General features: G+C 44.7%; 1 protein-coding gene across 1 annotated transcript in view; it reads left to right on the top strand.

Moving 5' to 3' along the window:
- Nucleotides 1–15,332, top strand: part of efnb3a (ephrin-B3a) — a 47,178-nt gene extending 31,846 nt beyond the window's left edge. The window contains 3 exon segments of the mRNA XM_072658724.1: nucleotides 6,476–6,568; nucleotides 7,356–7,418; nucleotides 8,907–15,332. Coding sequence (XP_072514825.1) covers nucleotides 6,476–6,568; nucleotides 7,356–7,418; nucleotides 8,907–9,355 — 605 coding nt within the window. The 3' untranslated portion in view covers nucleotides 9,356–15,332.
- Nucleotides 15,333–19,575: the final 4,243 nt, after the last annotated feature.

Raw genomic sequence — 19,575 nt, 5'->3', positions numbered from 1 at the left:
TAGGCTAATATTGCTAACAAACACTGTACTTGGACTGTCACCAGTCGCACCTCTGTAGACGTTCCCCCAAAACGATTCGTTTCTCAACCTGTCTTTCAGAACTTCTCCAGCTCTTCATTAGTTTAGTAAATGGATGTGGTTTAGAACGAGGGGGGGGGGGGGGGGGGGCGGGGAGGGGGCAGTTTGACCCGGGCTCAGCTTGTTGGATTGCTGTTGATGAGTGTTAGCGCTTGTGCCGTACACACTGGGAGTGTGTGAGACAGGCCTGGGAGTCATTATCACCCAGTAAGACTCCACTGCTGACTTTTATGGCGAGGGCTGTTTGTGCTCCTGTTGCCATAGCGATCCATCCCGTATCCCGCTGTCGGACGCCTTGTGCCTGCGGTTCATTGTGTTTCGGCATTCGGCTGATCACAGCACAGCGGAGCAGGCGTGTAAATCTGTGACCGCACAATTTGATACACAGTAGTTGAATACAGACGATAAACACAAGCTCTTCATTTTTGTTCATATTAAAAACAGCCGGAGAATTTTGTCTGGGTTGTTTGGGATTGATAAAAAGTATTTAATTGAATAATATCATGAATCATGATCAACCATAATCTCATAATCAGCATGTGTTGCAGCTCTGGACCTCACTGTGCTTTGCTGCTTTTATGGTAAAACTGAAATTTCTTTAAATGTAAAACCATAAAAGTGCCAGAAGTATAATTACCTGAGGGCTGTTGTCATGTGGTTTGAGGGCTGAAACTATTATCACTAGGTGGTTGCTATGGCATTGCTGGGTGGTTGTAATTGGGATACTATTGTTTAGTGGTCACTACATGTTTGCTATGGTGTTGCTATGAGATTTCTATGGGACCCTAGGTGGCAATTGTGCTGTTGCTATGGCATTGCTAGGTTCTTGCTCAACTCATTTGCATAAAGTCCCAGCACCCCCAGCAACCCCCAAAACACCTCAGAGTTCAATCCCTGGTGATGGCACAGCCATCCGTGTCCAGCAGGTTGAGGTTTGGGACTGATTTCAGGACTTGGTTACAGGTTGATGGTGATGATGGTGGTGGTGAGGATGATGATGGTGATAGTGATGATTGGGTGGTGATGATGGTTATGGTGATGATGATTGTTATGGTGATGATGGGTATGATGTTATGGTGATGATGATTGTTTTGGTGATGATGGGTATGGTGAGGGATGATGGTGATGATGATGATGATGATGATGGTTGTTATGGTGATGGTGATAGTGATGATGGGGTGATGATGGTTATGATGATGGTGATGATGATGGTTATGATGATTGTTATGGTGATGATGATGATGGTTGTTATGGTGATTGTGATAGTGATGATGGGGTGATGATGGTTATGATGGTTATGGTGATGATGATGATGATGATGGGGTGATGGCAGATAGCAGAGAGTCTCAGCAGCCGGGGGGAAGGTGTTTTGCTGGATGCTTCTGTGGCGTCTGCTTGATTTAGGTCAGCCTTAGGAGTCCTCTTTAGCTATACGGCTAGAGTCACGCACCCTCACACACACACACACACACCCTCACACACGCAAAAGCACTCACCATCTGGCGAGCTGTAGCAGGTCATGCTTGCTCCCGGTGCTCGGCGCTGCTATCTATGTAAAACTGAGCGGGAAAAAATGAGCGAAACCCACACATACATACACTATGTGGACAAAATTATTGGGACACCAAGACTCTGTGAGGATTGTGTGTTAGTGAGGACAGGATGATTGATCACCATCCCACCTCATCATCCCCAACTCCCCAACTCATCCCATCTAAAAGTACTGGATGGAGCTCCACCATCATCACTCCAGAGAACACAGTTCTTCCACTGCTCCACAGCTCCTCAATGCTGGGGGGCTTTACACCCCTCTAGCCCACACCTGGCATTATTAGGCAGTATGGAGCCAATAGGCTCATGATGTTGATCTGCTCCAGAGAGTCCTATTCTATTGGCAATACTTCTTCTCTACAGGGACTAGACAGAACAGAGAGAACAGGACCTGTTCAAACTTTACCGGTGTTCTTTCACAGCGTCGAACTCTGTGGGTGCTCTAAAGTGGGTTTAGGGGATCCGGAGGGGGGGATGTAAGTGGGTCAGTGTGTGGGCCGCCTGAGGATGTCCCAGAAGCCAGTTTAAATAAATAAATAAATAAAACTGAGAGAGAGAGAACGAGAAAGAGAACGAGAAAGAGGAGAGAGAGAGAGAGAGAGAGAGAGAGAGAGCAGCACGGCTCAGTACACACCGTCCACTTCTGCACACGAGCAGTTTGTTCACTGATTTTGGTCTGCCCCCCCCCCCCTTCTCTCTCTCTCTTTCTGGGCTTCTCCCTTCCTCCATCGCTATAGATCATCATCTCAATTACTCGTCCAGCTCCCTTTCTGTCTGTCCGTCTCTTCATCCTCTCCTCCCTAAAAACAAAGCCTCCGACCGTCTGAGCTGTCCGTCATTTACAGAGAGCAGCACTGGATGTAGGTCAGAGCTCAACTCTGTCTTCCTCGCTTTGCCCTCTTCCCTTTATAGCTCTTATTATTATTAGTAGTAGTAGTAGTATTATTATTAATTATTATTATTATTATTATTATTATTATTAGTAGTAGTATTAATTATTATTATTATAGTAGTAGTAGTAGTAGTAGTATATTAATTATTATTAATTATTATTATTATTATTATTAGTAGTAGTAGTATTATTAATTATTATTATTATTATTATTATTATTATTAGTAGTAGTATTATTAATTATTATTATTATTATTATTATTAGTAGTAGTAGTAGTAGTAGTATTATTAATTATTATTACTGTCTCTTTTCTTCTGTCTCTTTAGTCTCTCCCTCTCTCTTGCTCTCTTTCTCTTTGAGTCACTCATCAGCACCTTCTGTTTCTACACCTCCTCTAACAACCCAGCAGCTCCACTGAGAGAGAGGTGAGAGAGAGAGAGAGAGAGAGAGAGAGAGAAAGAGAGAGGGAGAGGTGAGAGAGAGAGAGAGAGAGAGAGAGAGAGAGAGAGAGAGAGAGAGAGAGAAAGAGAGAGGGAGAGGTGAGAGAGAGAGAAAGAGAGAGAGAGGGAATGAGGAGAGGGAGAGAGAGAGAGAACAAGAGAAAAAGAGAGGGAGAGAGGGAATGAGGAGAGAGAGAGAGAAAGAGAGAGAGAGAGAGAGAGAACGAGAGAAAAAGAGAGAGAGAGGGAGAGAGAGAGAGAGAGAAAGAGAGAGAGAGAGAGAGAGAGAGAGGGAGAGAGAGAGAAAGAGAGAGAGAGAGAGAGAGGGAGAGAGAGAGAGAACGAGAGAAAAAGAGAGAGAGAGGGTGAAAGGGAATGAGGAGAGAGAGAGAGAGAGAGAGAGAGAGAACGAGAGAAAAAGAGAGAGAGAGGGAATGAGGAGAGAGAGAGAGAGAGAGAGAGAGAACGAGAGAAAAAGAGAGAGAGGGTGAAAGGGAATGAGGAGAGAGAGAGAGAGAGAGAGAGAGAGAACGAGAGAAAAAGAGAGAGAGGGAATGAGGAGAGAGAGACAGCGAGAGAGAGAGAGAGAGAGAGAGAGAGAGAGAGAGACAATAAGGAAATAAAAAAAACAGTGAAAGAGAGAAAGGGACGAGTAAGAAAGTACAGTGTGTGTGTGTGTGTGTGTGTGTGTGTGTGTGTGTGTGTGAGATGACTAAATGTACTCCTACACTCCTCCCTCTGGTGAGCTGAGTAATAGAGAACTCCGGTCATGAGGCGTTTTTGGACGCAGACCCTTGGGAGCGGTGTGTGTGTTTACAGTCAGACTGGGTGTGTGGTTCTTGGTCCTGTGGTGTGTGTGTGGTGTGGTGTGTGTGTGTAATGTACGTGTGTGTGTGGTGTGTGTGTGTGGTGTGCTTTGAAGAGCTCTTAGGTTTGCAGGTGGGTCTTTAGTGAGGGGGCTGTTTGGATGGCGGCCCAGTGTGAGCGCTGGCGTTCGGTACGGCTGCAGAAACGCGGCGCTCTGAAGGTGACGAGTCAGTGGTATTGATTTTGGAATGTTGGGGTCGGTGGTGAGTGTTCAAGCCGGGCCTTCAGGTCAGGCCATAAAGGTCAAAACTCGGTTTAAAGAAAAAGAAAAGAAAGGAGAAAAACACTCTTCTGCTAATTTCTGCTAGCGCCCTTATGAGATTTTAAATAGTAGGTTAGCGCTGAGCTAACAGCAGATTTAAAAACTAGACTAAAAAGACTTTTAACCTTTTATATATGATGTTCAGTCTGTCAAGGTCTGAAAGATTGCTGTGAGGATTTGATTGCATTCACCAATAAGAGCGTTATTGAGGTCAGGATGTTGGATGATGATCACCACCCCACCTCATCATCCCCAACTCCCCAACTCATCCCATCCAATAGTACTGGATGAAGCTCCACCACCATCATTCCAGAGAACACAGTTCTTCCACTGCTCCACAGCTCCTCAATGCTGGGGGGCTTTATACCCCTCTAGCCCACGCCTGGCATTAGGCAGCATGGAGCCAATAGGGTCATGATGTTGAACTGCTCCAGAGAGTCCTATTCTATTGGCAGTTCTTCTCTACAGGGGCTAGTCAAGGTGTGTGCATTTGCACATCTGTGTCAGCAATAGATGCAGCTTAAAGTAGCTGAATGCATTCATTAGAAGGGGTGTCCACAAACATTTGGACATATAGTGTAGATATACTATATAGGTGTACAGTAACACACCTAAGCTCATCTGCACAGTTAATGAGCGCCCCCCCCCCATACACACACACACACACACTACCTCATGGGGCAAGGGGTTTCTGATATAGTGGCCTGGGTGTTTATTTTTTTACACAAACTAATAATATGTGATATGTTCATATTCATACTGATCTCTGTAGCGTGACTCTTCAGTCAAGCTAGTCAATAGTTCTCCCGGTTCTGGGATGGGGGTCCTCAGAGTTAAGACCCTGTGGTGGGTTTGGCTGCAGTATTCAGTGTATGGCCTGTAAAGTATTCAGTATCACAGAGATAAGCTATTCAGTGTTTGGTGGAGAAGTGTGTGTGTGTGTGTGTGTGTTTGATGTGGACATGGTGTTCGGCGCTCAGGCTGTGAAATATTCAGTGCGGCAGTGTGATGATGATACTGCGTGGATTATAATGGAGAATCTTCTGCTGCTTATGTAGAAGAAGCAGGAGATGATCTGCAACTCGTCCTATAGAGACACTCTGTAGCAGCATCTGTTTGTCTGTCTGTCTGTCTATCTGTCTGTCGGTCTATCTGTCTGTCTGTCTATCTGTCTGTCTATCTGTCTGTCTGTCTGTCTGTCTATCTGTCTGTCTATCTGTCTGTCTATCTATCTGTCTGTCTGTCTGTCTGTCTGTCTATCTGTCTGTCTGTCTGTCTGTCTGTCTTTCTGTCTTTCTGTCTGTCTGTCTGTCTGTATGTCTATCTATCTATCTACCTATCTGTCTGTCTATCTGTCTGTCTATCTATCTATCTATCTATCTATCTGTCTGTCTGTCTGTCTGTCTGTCTATATATCTGTCTATCTGTCTGTCTGTCTATCTGTCTGTCTATCTGTCTGTCTATCTATCTATCTATCTATCTATCTATCTATCTATCTATCTGTCTGTCTGTCTGTCTGTCTGTCTGTCTATCTATCTATCTATCTATCTATCTATCTTTCTGTCTGTCTGTCTGTCTGTCTATATATCTGTCTATCTGTCTGTCTGTCTATCTATGTCTGTCTGTCTGTTTAGCTATCTATCTATCTGTTTGTCTATCTATCTCTCTGTATATCAATCTGTCTGTCTGTCTATTTATCTGTCTGGTTGTCTGTCTGTCTATTGGTCACCCTGTCTGTTGGTTGATCTTTCTATCTGTCTGTCTAACAGCAGTATAGTAAGACATGACGGTGAAACAGTGATTTTGGAGCTGAAGAGTGTGTGCGTGTGAGTGTGTGTGTGTGTGTGAGTGTGTGAGTGTGAGTGTGTGTGTGTGTGTGAGTGTGTGTGTGTGTGTGTGAGTGCGTGTGAGTGTGTGTGTGTGTGTGTGAGTGTTAGTGTGTGTGACCTGTTTTGCTCTCCTTTGAGGGAACACAGCTGTCATAAGAGGTTATAGTGTGTGTGTGTGTGTGTGTGTGTGTGTGTGTGTGTGCATGTGTGTGTGCTTTTCATTAGGCTGCACTGGAGTGTGAGCTTCTCTACTCTACTGTTCTCACTTATACCACACACACACACACACACACACACACACACAGTCATTGCTGGAGCACTGGAGAATGACTGAGAGTCAGAAGGCAGTGTTTGTGTGTGTGTTCTGGCTGAGAGCCACACTGCTGGAGGGAAAAGCCAGCACAGTATTATAAACACACACACACACACACACACACACACACACACACACACACACACACACACTGAGTTCACTTCCATTTTTAACTCAACGAGAACACACTTACAGAAATGTTATTATCTCTCTCTCTCTCCATCTGTCTCTCTCTCTCTCAGCTACCTCGGACGGCACGAAGCAGGGGATAGACAGCATGCGAGGAGGAGTGTGTGCGACACGAGGGATGAAGGTGGTGCTCAAAGTGGGACAGAGTAAGTACCATCATCATCATCAGCCTCAGCAGCAGCAGCAGCAGCTCGTTTAACTCACATCTATAACCACTTTATTACTACATACCTTCCAGACCACAGACAGACCTGCTGACACCTAAAGGGCCCATTTCCCACACTGTCCAAATGTTTGTGGACGCCTCTTCTAATGAGCATTCAGCTACTTTAAGTTGCACCCATTGCTGATACAGATGTGCAAATGCACACACAGACAGCTTGTCTAGACCCTGTAGAGAAGAAGTACTGCCAATAGAATAGGACTCTCTGGAGCAGATCAACATCATGACCCTATTGGCACCCTATTGCTGCCTAATGCCAGGCGTGGACTAGAGGGGTATAAAGCCCCCCAGCATTGAGCTGTGGAGCAGTGGAAGAGCTGTGTTCTCTGGAATGATGATGGAGTCCAATAGTTTTGGAAGTCTTGTTCTCTGGACAGTAGAGACAGTTACTCCAACAAAAGCAGGATAAAATAACTATGATTTTAGAAGAAACTAGGAATGAGCAGATGTCCCAATACTTTTGTCCAAAGAATGTATACAGTATGTAAACCACGTTTGTTGTAATGTCACAAAAATACTAAATATAAATGGCCTGTTTTCAGAGCTCAGTTTTCATAAATGGACCGTATGGACTGTGTGGACTGAGGGGGGAGGCTGGGGGGGGGGCAGTAGATGATTATGGGCCTCATATAAGCGACAGTTCTGCAGAAACCTATAAAGCTCCTCAATTTGGTTTTCTTGCACTTACTTTCTGGTCTTTTATCCCGTAGCTGCATACGGACTGCCTCCCAAACCCAAGCCGGATCCGGCCCGAACCAATACCAGAACTCCAGGTATGGACAGTGGGAGACCGGGGGCCGAAAACACAGTGACTCTCTCTTTATGTAGACAGAACCACAGCTCCACACTCAGCGGTCAGGATTAACCTCACTCTACCTGAGTTTAGAGAACCACATGATGACAGTATGCTAGCCACAAACGAATAAGCTAGCTACAAGCTAACAAGCATATGAACCAATTCCCTGGCTACAAATACACAAATAGCCTAGCCACAAACATATTTAAAATAATAATCTAGCAACACCGCAAAAAGTTATAGCCAGTAATTGATACACTATTCACAAGCGAACAAACTAGAGACAACCGAATACATCCCAGCTCGTCTCTGGTCGCGACCTCGCAGACTCTAAATGTAAATTTAGGCTTCATTGCTACAGAACGGAAAGAAAAACAACCACCATGTTTTCTTTAGTCATTGGCTACAACTACAGAGCTAGCCACAAACTCAATGGGCTAGCTACAACCTAATATATAACACACTAGCCACAAAATTAATACGCTAGCTACTAGCTACTAACGAACATGCTGTTCAAGATAAGACGACCTCATAGCTAACTCTCATTCTCATAGCCCGGTGTCGTGACACATCCTATCCCATATTAATTGCCCATATTCACACGGCTTTCATCCTTATATGCCTGATTAAAAATTATTAGAAAAATATTATCATTACTGAGAAGTTTTTATCTGGATAAAGCGTCGTTATTTAACTTCATTTATTAAATAAGAATCACATATTAGCAAGCGTTATAAGCGTTATAATATTGTTGTTGCTACGCTGGCATATAAAGCTAATACCAACAGGAATGGGCAATTAGCTATCGTGCACTTGCTATCCGCTATTAAGGAGCTAGTTTCTTTAGCCTGTGTTAACTTGCTAACAAATATTAGCAACAGTAATCTACGTCCTATCCCCCCAACACGTCATTTTTCTCTACTGTGTGAAATTGTCCATGTGATTAATTGCCCATTCTCGATTGAAATAAATAGAAATATATATATATTTGTATTACTGTGATCTTTTCTTGCCACTGTTTACTTTTTATCAATTGGAAACAACATATTACCCAATTCAGTTGCTCTGTTTGCAAAATACAACATTAAATATATGTCCTAGTAGGCAGTAGCTTGCATCGTTTTAAATTAGCTAGCAACACAGTAATAAGCTAGCTGCACAAGCTAATACACTAGCCACAAACCCATAGGCTAGCTCCGAACTAGTACACAACCACAAATGAATTTGGTGGCAACAAGCTCATATGCTAACTGCAAAGTAATAGACACATGCTAATCCACTAGCCAAGCTAATACAGTACCCACAAACTACTAAGCTACTAATGCTAACCATTACTATGCTAGTAATGCTAGTAGTTATAAGCGTATGTGCTTTCTGCTGTTGTCTGATCAGAAATATAAAAAATGTGAATATAAAAAAAAATTATCCATCATAACTGATGTTGCGTTTTTTTCATCCACCGCAGGTCAGAGTGATGACGGCAGCTCCCCTAAGGGTGGCGACGGTGGTGACGCGGACGGGCAGGGCGACGAGGGCACAGTTTCCGGCTCCAACATCGCCCTGATTGCGGGTGGGGCGGGCGGAGCCGCCTTTCTGCTGCTGGTCGCCGCGGTGATTGGGGTGGTGTGTTACCGCCGAAGGAAGGCCAAGCATTCGGAGACGCATCACCCGGCCCTGTCCCTCTCCTCACTGACCCCAAAACGGGGCAGCGGCACCGGGGTCACGGCCGGCGCCCTTTCTGGAGGGTGCAACACTGGCGGCTCGGAGCCCAGTGACATCATCATCCCTCTGCGGACTTCAGACTCCGCCTACTGCCCGCACTACGAAAAGGTCAGCGGAGATTACGGACACCCGGTCTACATCGTGCAGGAGATGCCTCCTCAGAGCCCCGCTAACATCTACTATAAAGTATGAGGGAGGGCTGAAATGTGCACACACACACACACACACACACACGCACACATGCGCACACACGGCAAACAGTAACATCTTGGCAGGTGAAAGCTTCTTAAATGTGACCAATATATCTAATATTTCTGTCAAAATACTGTTATAAATTACAAAATACTGTATTAAAGGGCCAATACCATGAAAATTCATATTTCAAAAGCTTCCTTTTTTAAATAAAAAATGTCATTAAATGTATAAAATTAGTATAGCTTTAATTTGTACCGTTCTGTCTCCAGACCTTACAATCCACATAATACACTAATCTGCAAAAATAACCTGATGTCCTGGACTGCTTTTTAAAGGAGGCACAAAACAAGGCAGCCAATCAGAACAGAGCTCATTTACATACAGTCCATCTGTCTTAAAGGCACGGTAACCACCGGTTTCATTCTAAGAGATAAAGAGAGGCTGAGGTGGAACTCCATCAGTGGAGCTCAAAGAAAAAAAATGCTATTGGAGAACATTGTAGCTTGTTTTAAAGGAGCTGTTTACAATAAATGGAAGTAAATGCTGCATGGTGTAATTTGCATAATGCTAATGAGTAATAATTTGCCACATTCGTTGATTTCAACATTAGCTTCTCATCATTTCAATAAATAAAGTAAACAAATATCACTATAAATAAAATATAAATTAACAATTTTTCTGTAGCACTACATTAATGTAACAATTTTACTTTATTTTTCATTTAATTTTAATTATTTATTAATAATCACAATGTAAAGTCTGCTGGTGCTTACTAATTATGCAAATAAACACAATATATACATAAATACACATTTTGCACATTTTTCACAAGCTGAGAGATACAGAACCGTCACTGAAAGGTAGAGAAGCATGTGGACTGAGGTGGTAGATTAATATTATAAGATTTCACAGTAATATGACTCGAGTTACGCAAAGTTACACAGTTCTGGAGACCATTGCCCATCCGCCCACTTCACCACATTTCAACACACCGCAGCACTAGATATGCCACTCCCCCTGTTCCAGTCAGTGGAGCAAGGTGTTTGAAGCTGCTGTTTTAAGGTAAAAATGTTACATATTGTTGCTTTAATATAAAAAAATATATATAATGTTTATTTAAGCATTATGCAAATTACATCTATTGTTTTTATTCTTATAGGAGAAATCTTTTTTATTTGGTTGTATTTCTAAGATTTAGGAGCTTTCACTTGCCATGACATCCTATGTTCCAGTGCGTGTGCACACACACACACACACACACACACACACACTCTCTCTCTCAAACCTCACCTACAGACTGAACCCCCCCTGGACTTCTGCATTCTCCTGCCTGGGTTTGGCACAAATGTCCTCTCCACGTACCGTCACTCCACACAGCACTGCCTGGTCACCCACGGGCTGTGCATGTGTACGTGTGTGTGTGTGTGTGTGTAAAATCAGACCCTGTGTGAAATGTCCGTGGAGCTTTGTTCACACCCGCAATACAGACTGGCACTGAAGCCTTCAGACTGTATTTACTTTACTGTTTCTTACCAGCTGTAGGACCTGTTTGGATAGAGTGCTGAGACGTGTGTGTGTGTGTGTGTGTGTGTTTGTGTTAAAGACTGGAACTGAAGGATGTGTTTGCTTGTGCTAAAAAGCCAGCCACACAAAGCGAGCAGCAGGTTGAGAAGATTGGCTCCAGCAGAAGAGGAAGAGCTGTATAAACCATTTCAATATTTCATCCGTTTTTAGATCTTGTGTGTTTCTTTTCGTGATAGTTGTCCTGTTTACATTCTGCTTGTTCTGAAAGTGAAGAAGGCCGGATCCCCCTGGGTGGCTTTATTTCAGTCGCTGTATCAAAGCCTCGCTGCTTCTGTTGTTGTTTGTTGTTTTATTATTATTTTTTTTATTATTATTATTATTATTATTTTGCCGCTCACTAACGTTCAGCACTGTTCGCCACGTTCTTGGGAGCCAGGAAGAGGAGGAGCCTAAGGAAGGCTCACTGTCATGTTTGCGGACTGCTTTAGGAGCATGTGGAGGATAATGTATCTGTCCAAAAGTATGCAGACACCCCCTTTGACCAGCGCTTCGTCAGAAATCCGGAGCATGAATAGGGAGTTTGTCCCTCTGCTGCAGTAGCTGCCTCCACCCTAGGCACCCTAGGTGTAAAGGCTTTACACTATATATATATATGTTGCATTACATCCAGTGCTTTGAGGAGGATTTGATTGCAGCTGAGGGGGGGGGGGTTACCCCCCTCTAGCCCACACTTAGCATTGGGCACGGTGATCCTTCAGGTCATGTTCGAGGTCGCACAACAAAAATGGGGCGTCTGGATACTTTTGGCCATTCTCATGCACAGTCCACGTTTTGCCTCTCTGCCAGCATTCCTCACCTTGGGACTTTTCAGCACGTTCCAGAAAGGAATTTACAGAGCGAGGAGGAAGAGGAGGAGACCTGATGAAGAGATTTGAGGTTTGATGTCGGCGGCTCGCTTTTGGACTGATTTATGCCCGAGCGGTCAGAGGTCGGGAGGTCAAGGCTCAGTTCTCCCTCTCAGTTAGGTGGGGGAGTCGCTTTCCTGGAGGAATTCACAGCCTGGGTTCTTCAAGCACTAATGTTTTTGAGTTATGGCCACTTTGTACCGTACCTACAGCACACACACACACACACACACACACACACGTATATGTATGTGACCTCACAACCCAACTGATGTCAATATCAGCTTATGTTTTCATTCTCTCTCCCCTGTGTGATTTTTAAAGCTCTGTAGCGGCAGCAGGCTTCAGTGTGTGTGTGTGTTTGTGTGTGTGTGTGTATGAGAGAGAGAAAGAGAGAGAGAGAGTGAGAAAGCACAAAGCACAGAATCTGGGCCTTCAGTGCTACAATATATCTTTCCTGCTCCAAAACTCCCATTGATCTCTCTAGGCTCCGCCCACAAATGAGTTCCTATGATTGTGAGGATTCAACCCTAATGAGAGACTGTAGCTCCGCCTCCTCAGTGTATATCCCAATACCTACCTAAAGTGTATACATGTAGGTATTGTGATATACACTGAAGAGGCGGAGCTACAGTCTCTCATTAGGGTGAATATTAATAATGCTCTAAACGTAGGTATTGTGATATACACTGAGGAGGCGGAGCTACAGTCTCTCATTAGGGTGAATAATTATTAATAACGCTCTAAATGTAGGTATTGTGATATACACCGAGGAGGAGGAGCTACAGTCTCTCATTAGGGTGAATATTAATAATGCTCTAAATGTAGGTATTGTGATATACACTGAGGAGGAGGAGCTACAGTCTCTCATTAGGGTGAATAATTATTAATAACGCTCTAAATGTAGGTATTGTGATATACACCGAGGAGGAGGAGCTACAGTCTCTCATTAGGGTGAATAATTATTAATAACGCTCTAAATGTAGGTATTGTGATATACACAGAGGAGGAGGAGCTACAGTCTCTCATTAGGGTGAATATTAATAATGCTCTAAATGTAGGTATTGTGATATACACTGAGGAGGCGGAGCTACAGTCTCTCATTAGGGTGAATATTAATAACGCTCTAAATGTAGGTATTGTGATATACACTGAGGAGGCGGAGCTACAGTCTCTCATTAGGGTGAATAATTATTAATAACGCTCTAAATGTAGATATTGTGATATACACTGAGGAGGCGGAGCTACAGTCTCTCATTAGGGTGAATAATTATTCATAATGCTCTAAATGTAGGTATTGTGATATACACTGAGGAGGCGGAGCTACAATCTCTCATTAGAGTGAATAATTATTCATAATGCTCTAAATGTAGGTATTGTGATATACACTGAGGAGGCGGAGCTACAGTCTTTCATTAAGGTTGATCGTGTTGAATTTAAGTTTTGTCCAACCTCACAATAGTAGATATGAATGAACCCATTTCAGGGGCGGAGCCTGTAGGGGTCAGTTGTAAATGTTTGCTTGTTTTATTATAATCATGCCCCCCCCCCCATACACACACATATATATATATACATACACTTTCAGCACCACCCCCTCGTTCATTGTGAGCACTTTTCCCATTGTACTTTATTTTCTTTAAGGACGCAGATCCCGCCTGCTGAGTTTCGGCCCACGTTGTTCAAGCTGTACCGTTAACACAGACACTGCCACCTGCAGGACTGGAGGAGAACCTTGTTTTGTTGTTTTTATAACTATGTACTTCTGAATCTGCTGCATATATTTTAGTCTGTAATGGGCAGAATGTTCAGCACGATTCTGCAGTGTGTGTGTGTGTATGTGTGTGTGTGTGTGTGAGATTATATGGATGGGGAATGTGTCCTGGAACACAGATCATGGTCACACACTTCCTGTAATATTTCACTCCATTTCACTAGCATTTCCCTGCGAAAACACTTATCCTTAAAAGGACGTTTCAAAATGTAGCCAAGCAACCAGGGTTCGGAGGCAAGAATAGCTAATAAGTAATGGTAGCTATTACCTCACCAGCTAGCATGTTGCTAACTGCCTCTCTAAATAATACCTCCAACCACAGAGCACCAATCCCACATTCTTCTCAAGGCTTTAGGATGTGGCCATTACTTCAGTTTTTAGAAAGCATGGACGGCACAACGTCTCTCAAAAGTGAAGCCACCAAAGGTCTAGTGCCTCTGCTGGCTGGTTACAGTATGATGTGTAGCTCCACCCACTCAGCTTATATTTCAATGACAAAACTCCGCCCATTTTCCATCTCCTCTTCCTCCTCTAAACTGTCTCTCCGTCTCCAGTGTCTCCAGATTCTCTGTGCTGATACTGACCCATTTTTAATTTCCCCCAGACATCAGTTTAACCCTTACTCTGCTCTATCAGAAGAAGGCGGGGCTACACTTAGGAATGAAGTGATTGACAGACAGACAGTCTTGTCTGGAAGAGAGCGCTCGTCTGCAGCAGGACCTGCATGGCGTCCTCTCTGGTCAGTCCATGGAGGAGCTGGAGCGTCCACTTACCGGACAGACTGGGAGTCCAGGGGGAAATCCGCTCTGCTTCTGCACTGGAAGCTCAGTGAAGACGGTCTGAGACACTCAGGCTCGGCCTGGGAGAAGGGGGCGGGTCTACTAAAGGAGTAGCTGAGTCTGGCGCCGCCTCTGTTCACCTGACTGTGGTTGCAGATTGATCAACATGGCGGACAGTTCTGGCTGTATTTCTAGTCACTGGATTAGACATGCAGTTAGCACCATGCTAGTTAGTTTTAATAACTTTAATGGTTAGCCACATTAGCCTCAAAGCAGAGCGTACTGATTGGCTACATTTGGACTAGCAGGGACGTGTAAAAGGGAAAATTAGACATTTGCCTGAAGCGCTCCTATAAAGGCAGATGATGTCTCTCGGACCACTGTCTTCATCTTCTCACTCTACCAAAGAACCAGCACTAGCAGGAGTGGACCTGACCTGTGTCCTGGTGGGCACATCCTGGACATTTCTGTAGGAGAGGTGTAAAGTGAGATGTTTTTTGGAGTGATATGTAACGTGTGGTGCTTCTTTTACCTCACAGATCCTCTCCCCTGTACACCTCTGAGGACGCGCCATTGTTTTGGTGGTAGTAAGCTGTTAGCCTCCAGGCGAGCGCTGGGTTTAAGCCACTTTCTATTTAATGGGAAAATCCAGCTCTCCATTTCTCTCTCTGGTTCTCAAATGAGTTCCAAAGCATATGGGTTCTAGCAGGGTGTAGTAGGGATAGGTGCAGTAGGGATGGGTGCAGTAGTGCTGGATTTTGAAATTGCCATTCATTTCCCTCCCATAGAGAAAAACGCTCAGCTTAGAGTTCCTATTTTTGGAAACATCACCGACTACAAAACGATGCAAGACCTCAGAGGCCTGTTCTTCAATCTCCTCCTGTATCCAAAACCTCTCTTCAGCCCTAACACTCTGCTAATAAACACAACATTCCAGCCATGGAGGAAAAACAACAAAAAAAGTTGATATAAAACTGAAATGTGTTGCTAAATCGTCTCCAGTGTGTTTCATCATCAACTGAGGCTTGTCTTTTATCCTAAAACCCTCTGAATAAACACCTTAAAGTGAGTGGAGGCACAAGGGGTTTCTAATAAAGTGGCCAGTGAGGAAGCAGAGGGTGAAAGATGTTTCTAATAAAGTGACCAGTGAGGAAGCAGAGGGTGAAAGATGTTTTTAATAAAGTGGCCAGTGAGGAAGCAGAAGGTGGTAGATGTTTCTAATAAAGTGGCCAGTGAGGAAGCAGAAGGTGGTAGATGTTTCTAATAAAGTGGCCAGTGAGGAAGCAGGAGGTGGTAGGGGTTTCTAATAAAGTGGCCAGTGAGGAAGCAGAAGGTGGTAGATGTTTCTAATAAAGTGGCCAGTGATAAAGCAGGAGGTGGTAGGGGTTTCTAATAAAGTGGCCAGTGAGGAAGCAGGAGGTGGTAGGGGTTTCTAATAAAGTGGCCAGTGAGGAAGCAGAAGGTGGTAGATGTTTCTAATAAAGTGGCCAGTGATAAAGCAGGAGGTGGTAGGGGTTTCTAATAAAGTGGCCAGTGAGGAAGCAGGAGGTGGTAGGGGTTTCTAATAAAGTGGCCAGTGAGGAAGCAGGAGGTGGTAGGGGTTTCTGATAAAGTGACCAGTGAGGAAGCAGGAGGTGGTAGGGGTTTCTAATAAAGTGACCAGTGAAGAAGCAAGAGGTGGTAGGGGTTTCTGATAAAGTGGCCAGTGAGAAAGTTTAAAGTAATAGGGGTTTCTAATAAAGTGGCCAGTGGTATATATAATAACATGATATAAGTCATATCTATACAAATTATATGTTTTTCTCTTTGACTTATTTTTATTTTTTACACACACACACACACACACACACACACAGTGTGTTGCTCGCCTGTGGCCCTGTGTGTTAGATGGTGTCTGACTACTAAATTAAAACGACTTTCTGACAGAAACTCAAATGACCCGTCGCAGCACAAGGGCCACAGCTTCGTCTGTGTCTGTGTGTGTGTGTGTGTGTGTGTGTGTGTGTGAACTCTTTTAAGCGGAACACGGCCGTGCGAGAGACGCATCTTCTGGCAGTGTGTGATAGAGATGTTTTTTTTGGTCTACAGTCTATTAATAACCAGCTCAGCAGGGAACTGACAGACAGACTGAGACAAAGACACACACACACTCACACACTCACACACACGTCAAGCACATCCTCTTTTCCAGCGTTTTACTCTGCTTTCATACACACAGACGCAGAAACTCATTTGACATATCAGTTCGAGGATCAGTGGGTTTGTGTTCGCTCTTGAAAATCATCAAAGTAAACAGTTATTCTGGAGGAGTTTCAGCCCAGACTGAACCCGCCACCATCAGAGCCGCTTCCCCCGTCTAAATGCAGATCTGCAGTATTAATGGGACATCACACACACCCCCCACTCAGGTAACGTCGCCTGGGGCAACACAGGCTAGTCCGCCTGGCCCGTAAAGGAGGTCTAGCAGCCTGTTCTCTTTGAAGAACCACTGTGAGGAGTATAAAAACCTGGGGCTGAGTGGGCGGGCCTGTTCAGTGGGTCTGGGGCTGAGTGGGCGGGCCTGTTCAGTGGGTCTGGGGCTGAGTGGGCGGGCCTGATCAGTGGGTCTGGGGCTGAGTGGGCGGGCCTAATTAGTGAGGCTAGGGCTGAGTGGGCAGTCCTATTTAGTGGGGTTGAGTGGGCGGGCCTGTTTGGTGGGGATAAGTGGGCAGGCCTGTTCAGTGGGGCTTGGGCTGAGTGGGCGGGCCTGTTCAGTGCAGATCTGAGTGGGCAGGTTTGATCGGTGGGGCGGGGCCAGGTTGGTAAGATTGTATGGGTGTGGGGTGGGGCTGACTGGGTATTTTTTTAATAGGATGGGGCTAAGTGGGTGGCTATGTTCGATTGGGGGTGTGGCTGAGTGGGTAGACTTGATTAGGTGGGGTGCAGGGACGAGTGGGTGGGTTTGTTCAAGTAAGGGGCGGGGCTTAGTGGGCTTGGATTGAGTTTGTCATAACACTCACACACACACACACACACAGATCGACTCTTTTAGGAGGCAAAATGAGATTAGTGATCGTGTCTGGATTATCCCTGCTCTGCTTTCTAGGTCAGCATTCCATCAGTGCATCATCAAACACAGGTCACACACACACACACACACACACACACACACACGTGAAATATTAGCGTCCTCTTCTGGAGACGTGCTTTGTGTACAGACAATAATAGTTTAATTATATTTCTCTCCAACACACACCAACACACACATTCACACACATACACCAACACACACACACACACATACACACACTTACACTGGCTCATTTCCATAAACACACCGCTTCTCATAGAAGTGCTCTCATACTGCCTGTCTGTAATGCTCTCTCTCTCTCTCTCTCTCTCTCTCTCTCTCTCTCTTTTCCTCTCTCTCTCTCTCACACACACACAATGCTGAGCTTCACAATCAGCTTTAGCTAATGGTCGTGCCACACAGGTCCACTATAATCCTTTCACACACACAAACACACAATTACTGCTATTATCATCACTAACACACAATGGACATCTCTCTCTCTCTCTCTCTCTCTCTCTCTCTCACTCTCTCTCGCTCTCATTCCCCCCCCCCCCCTCTCTCTCTCTCTCTCTCTCACTCTCTCTCGCTCTCATTCCCCCCCCTCTCTCTCTCTCTCTCTCTCGCTCTCATTTCCCCTCTCTCTCTCTTTCTCTCTCTCTCTCTCTCTCTCTCTCTCTCTCTCTCTCTATACCAGTCTCTCTCTCCAGGTTGGCAGGGCATCATTAATTCGAATGTGAGGCAACAAAAAAGTGGCCAAAAGTATGTGGACACAAGACCATCACTCCTATATGAGCTTGTTGGACATCCTATTTCAAAACCACAGGCATTTACTTGAAATCTCCCCCCCCCCCCCCCCCCCCCCTCTCTCTCTCTCTCTCTCTCTCTCTCTCTCTTTCTTGCCCTCTCTCTTTCTCTCTCTCGCTCTCTCTCTCTAAGTGGAGTGTAGATGTGGATGAACTTCACTCTCTTTACTGTGGCAGTCAAGCCCCATGTCCCTGGAACTGTCGGAATGTGCCTCGCTGTGTGTGTGTGTGTGTGTGGTTGTGTGTGTGTGTGTGTGTGTGTGTGTGTGTATGAAAGGGGGAGCACTCTTTGTTATTTTCCGCAGCAGAACATAATCTGTTGGCCACAGAACAAAAAGCAGAGGGAGTGCTGACCGCACTGTGTGTGTGTGTGTGTGTGTGTGTGTGTGTGTGTGTGGAAAGAGAGTATTTGTTTTTGACAGAGGGAGTGTGCAGCATTTGTGAGGGGATTTATAGCAGTAATACATTTCTGTGTTTGGTTTTGGAGGAGTGTGAAGTGGCTTTAGGAACGTGTGATAACAGAGAGAGAGGGGGGGGGGAGAGAGAGAGAGAGAGAGAGAGAGAGAGAGCATATACATAAACGCATAACTCTATCTGAAGGCCAGGCTGAAAACAACACACACACACACACACACACACACACACACACACACCACTGAACACAATCTGAATCTGATTCAAATTCAATCTGATTCAACTATAAACTTTAATCTGACTGTAGCTGATCAGATTCAGTCTGAATGTGACTATAGCTGATCAGATTCAGTCTGACTCTGACTGTAGCTGATCAGATTCAGTCTGACTCTGACTGTAGCTGATCAGATTCAGTCTGAATGTGACTATAGCTGATCAGATTCAGTCTGACTCTGACTGTAGCTGATCAGATTCAGTCTGAATGTGACTGTAGCTGATCAGATTCAGTCTGACTCTGACTGTAGCTGATCAGATTCGGTCTGAATGTGACTGTAGCTGATCAGATTCAGTCTGACTCTGACTGTAGCTGATCAGATTCGGTCTGACTCTGACTGTAGCTGATCAGATTCAGTCTGACTCTGACTGTAGCTGATCAGATTCAGTCTGACTCTGACTGTAGCTGATCAGATTCGGTCTGACTCTGACTGTAGCTGATCAGATTCGGTCTGACTCTGACTGTAGCTGATCAGATTCGGTCTGACTCTGACTGTAGCTGATCAGATTCGGTCTGACTCTGACTGTAGCTGATCAGATTCGGTCTGACTCTGACTGTAGCTGATCAGATTCGGTCTGACTCTGACTGTAGCTGATCAGATTTTGTTTCTGAAGATTCAGTGCTCTGCTTGAATATGAGGATTAATATCTGACAGCTTCAGTGTTACTGTGGCTGTAATAATCTATCCTCAT

This window comes from Salminus brasiliensis, chromosome 16, assembly GCF_030463535.1.
Source record: "Salminus brasiliensis chromosome 16, fSalBra1.hap2, whole genome shotgun sequence".
NCBI classification, from domain to species: Eukaryota; Metazoa; Chordata; class Actinopteri; order Characiformes; family Bryconidae; genus Salminus; species Salminus brasiliensis.
Note: the sequence above shows the minus strand (reverse complement) of the source record. Positions and strands in the feature narration are given on the sequence as shown.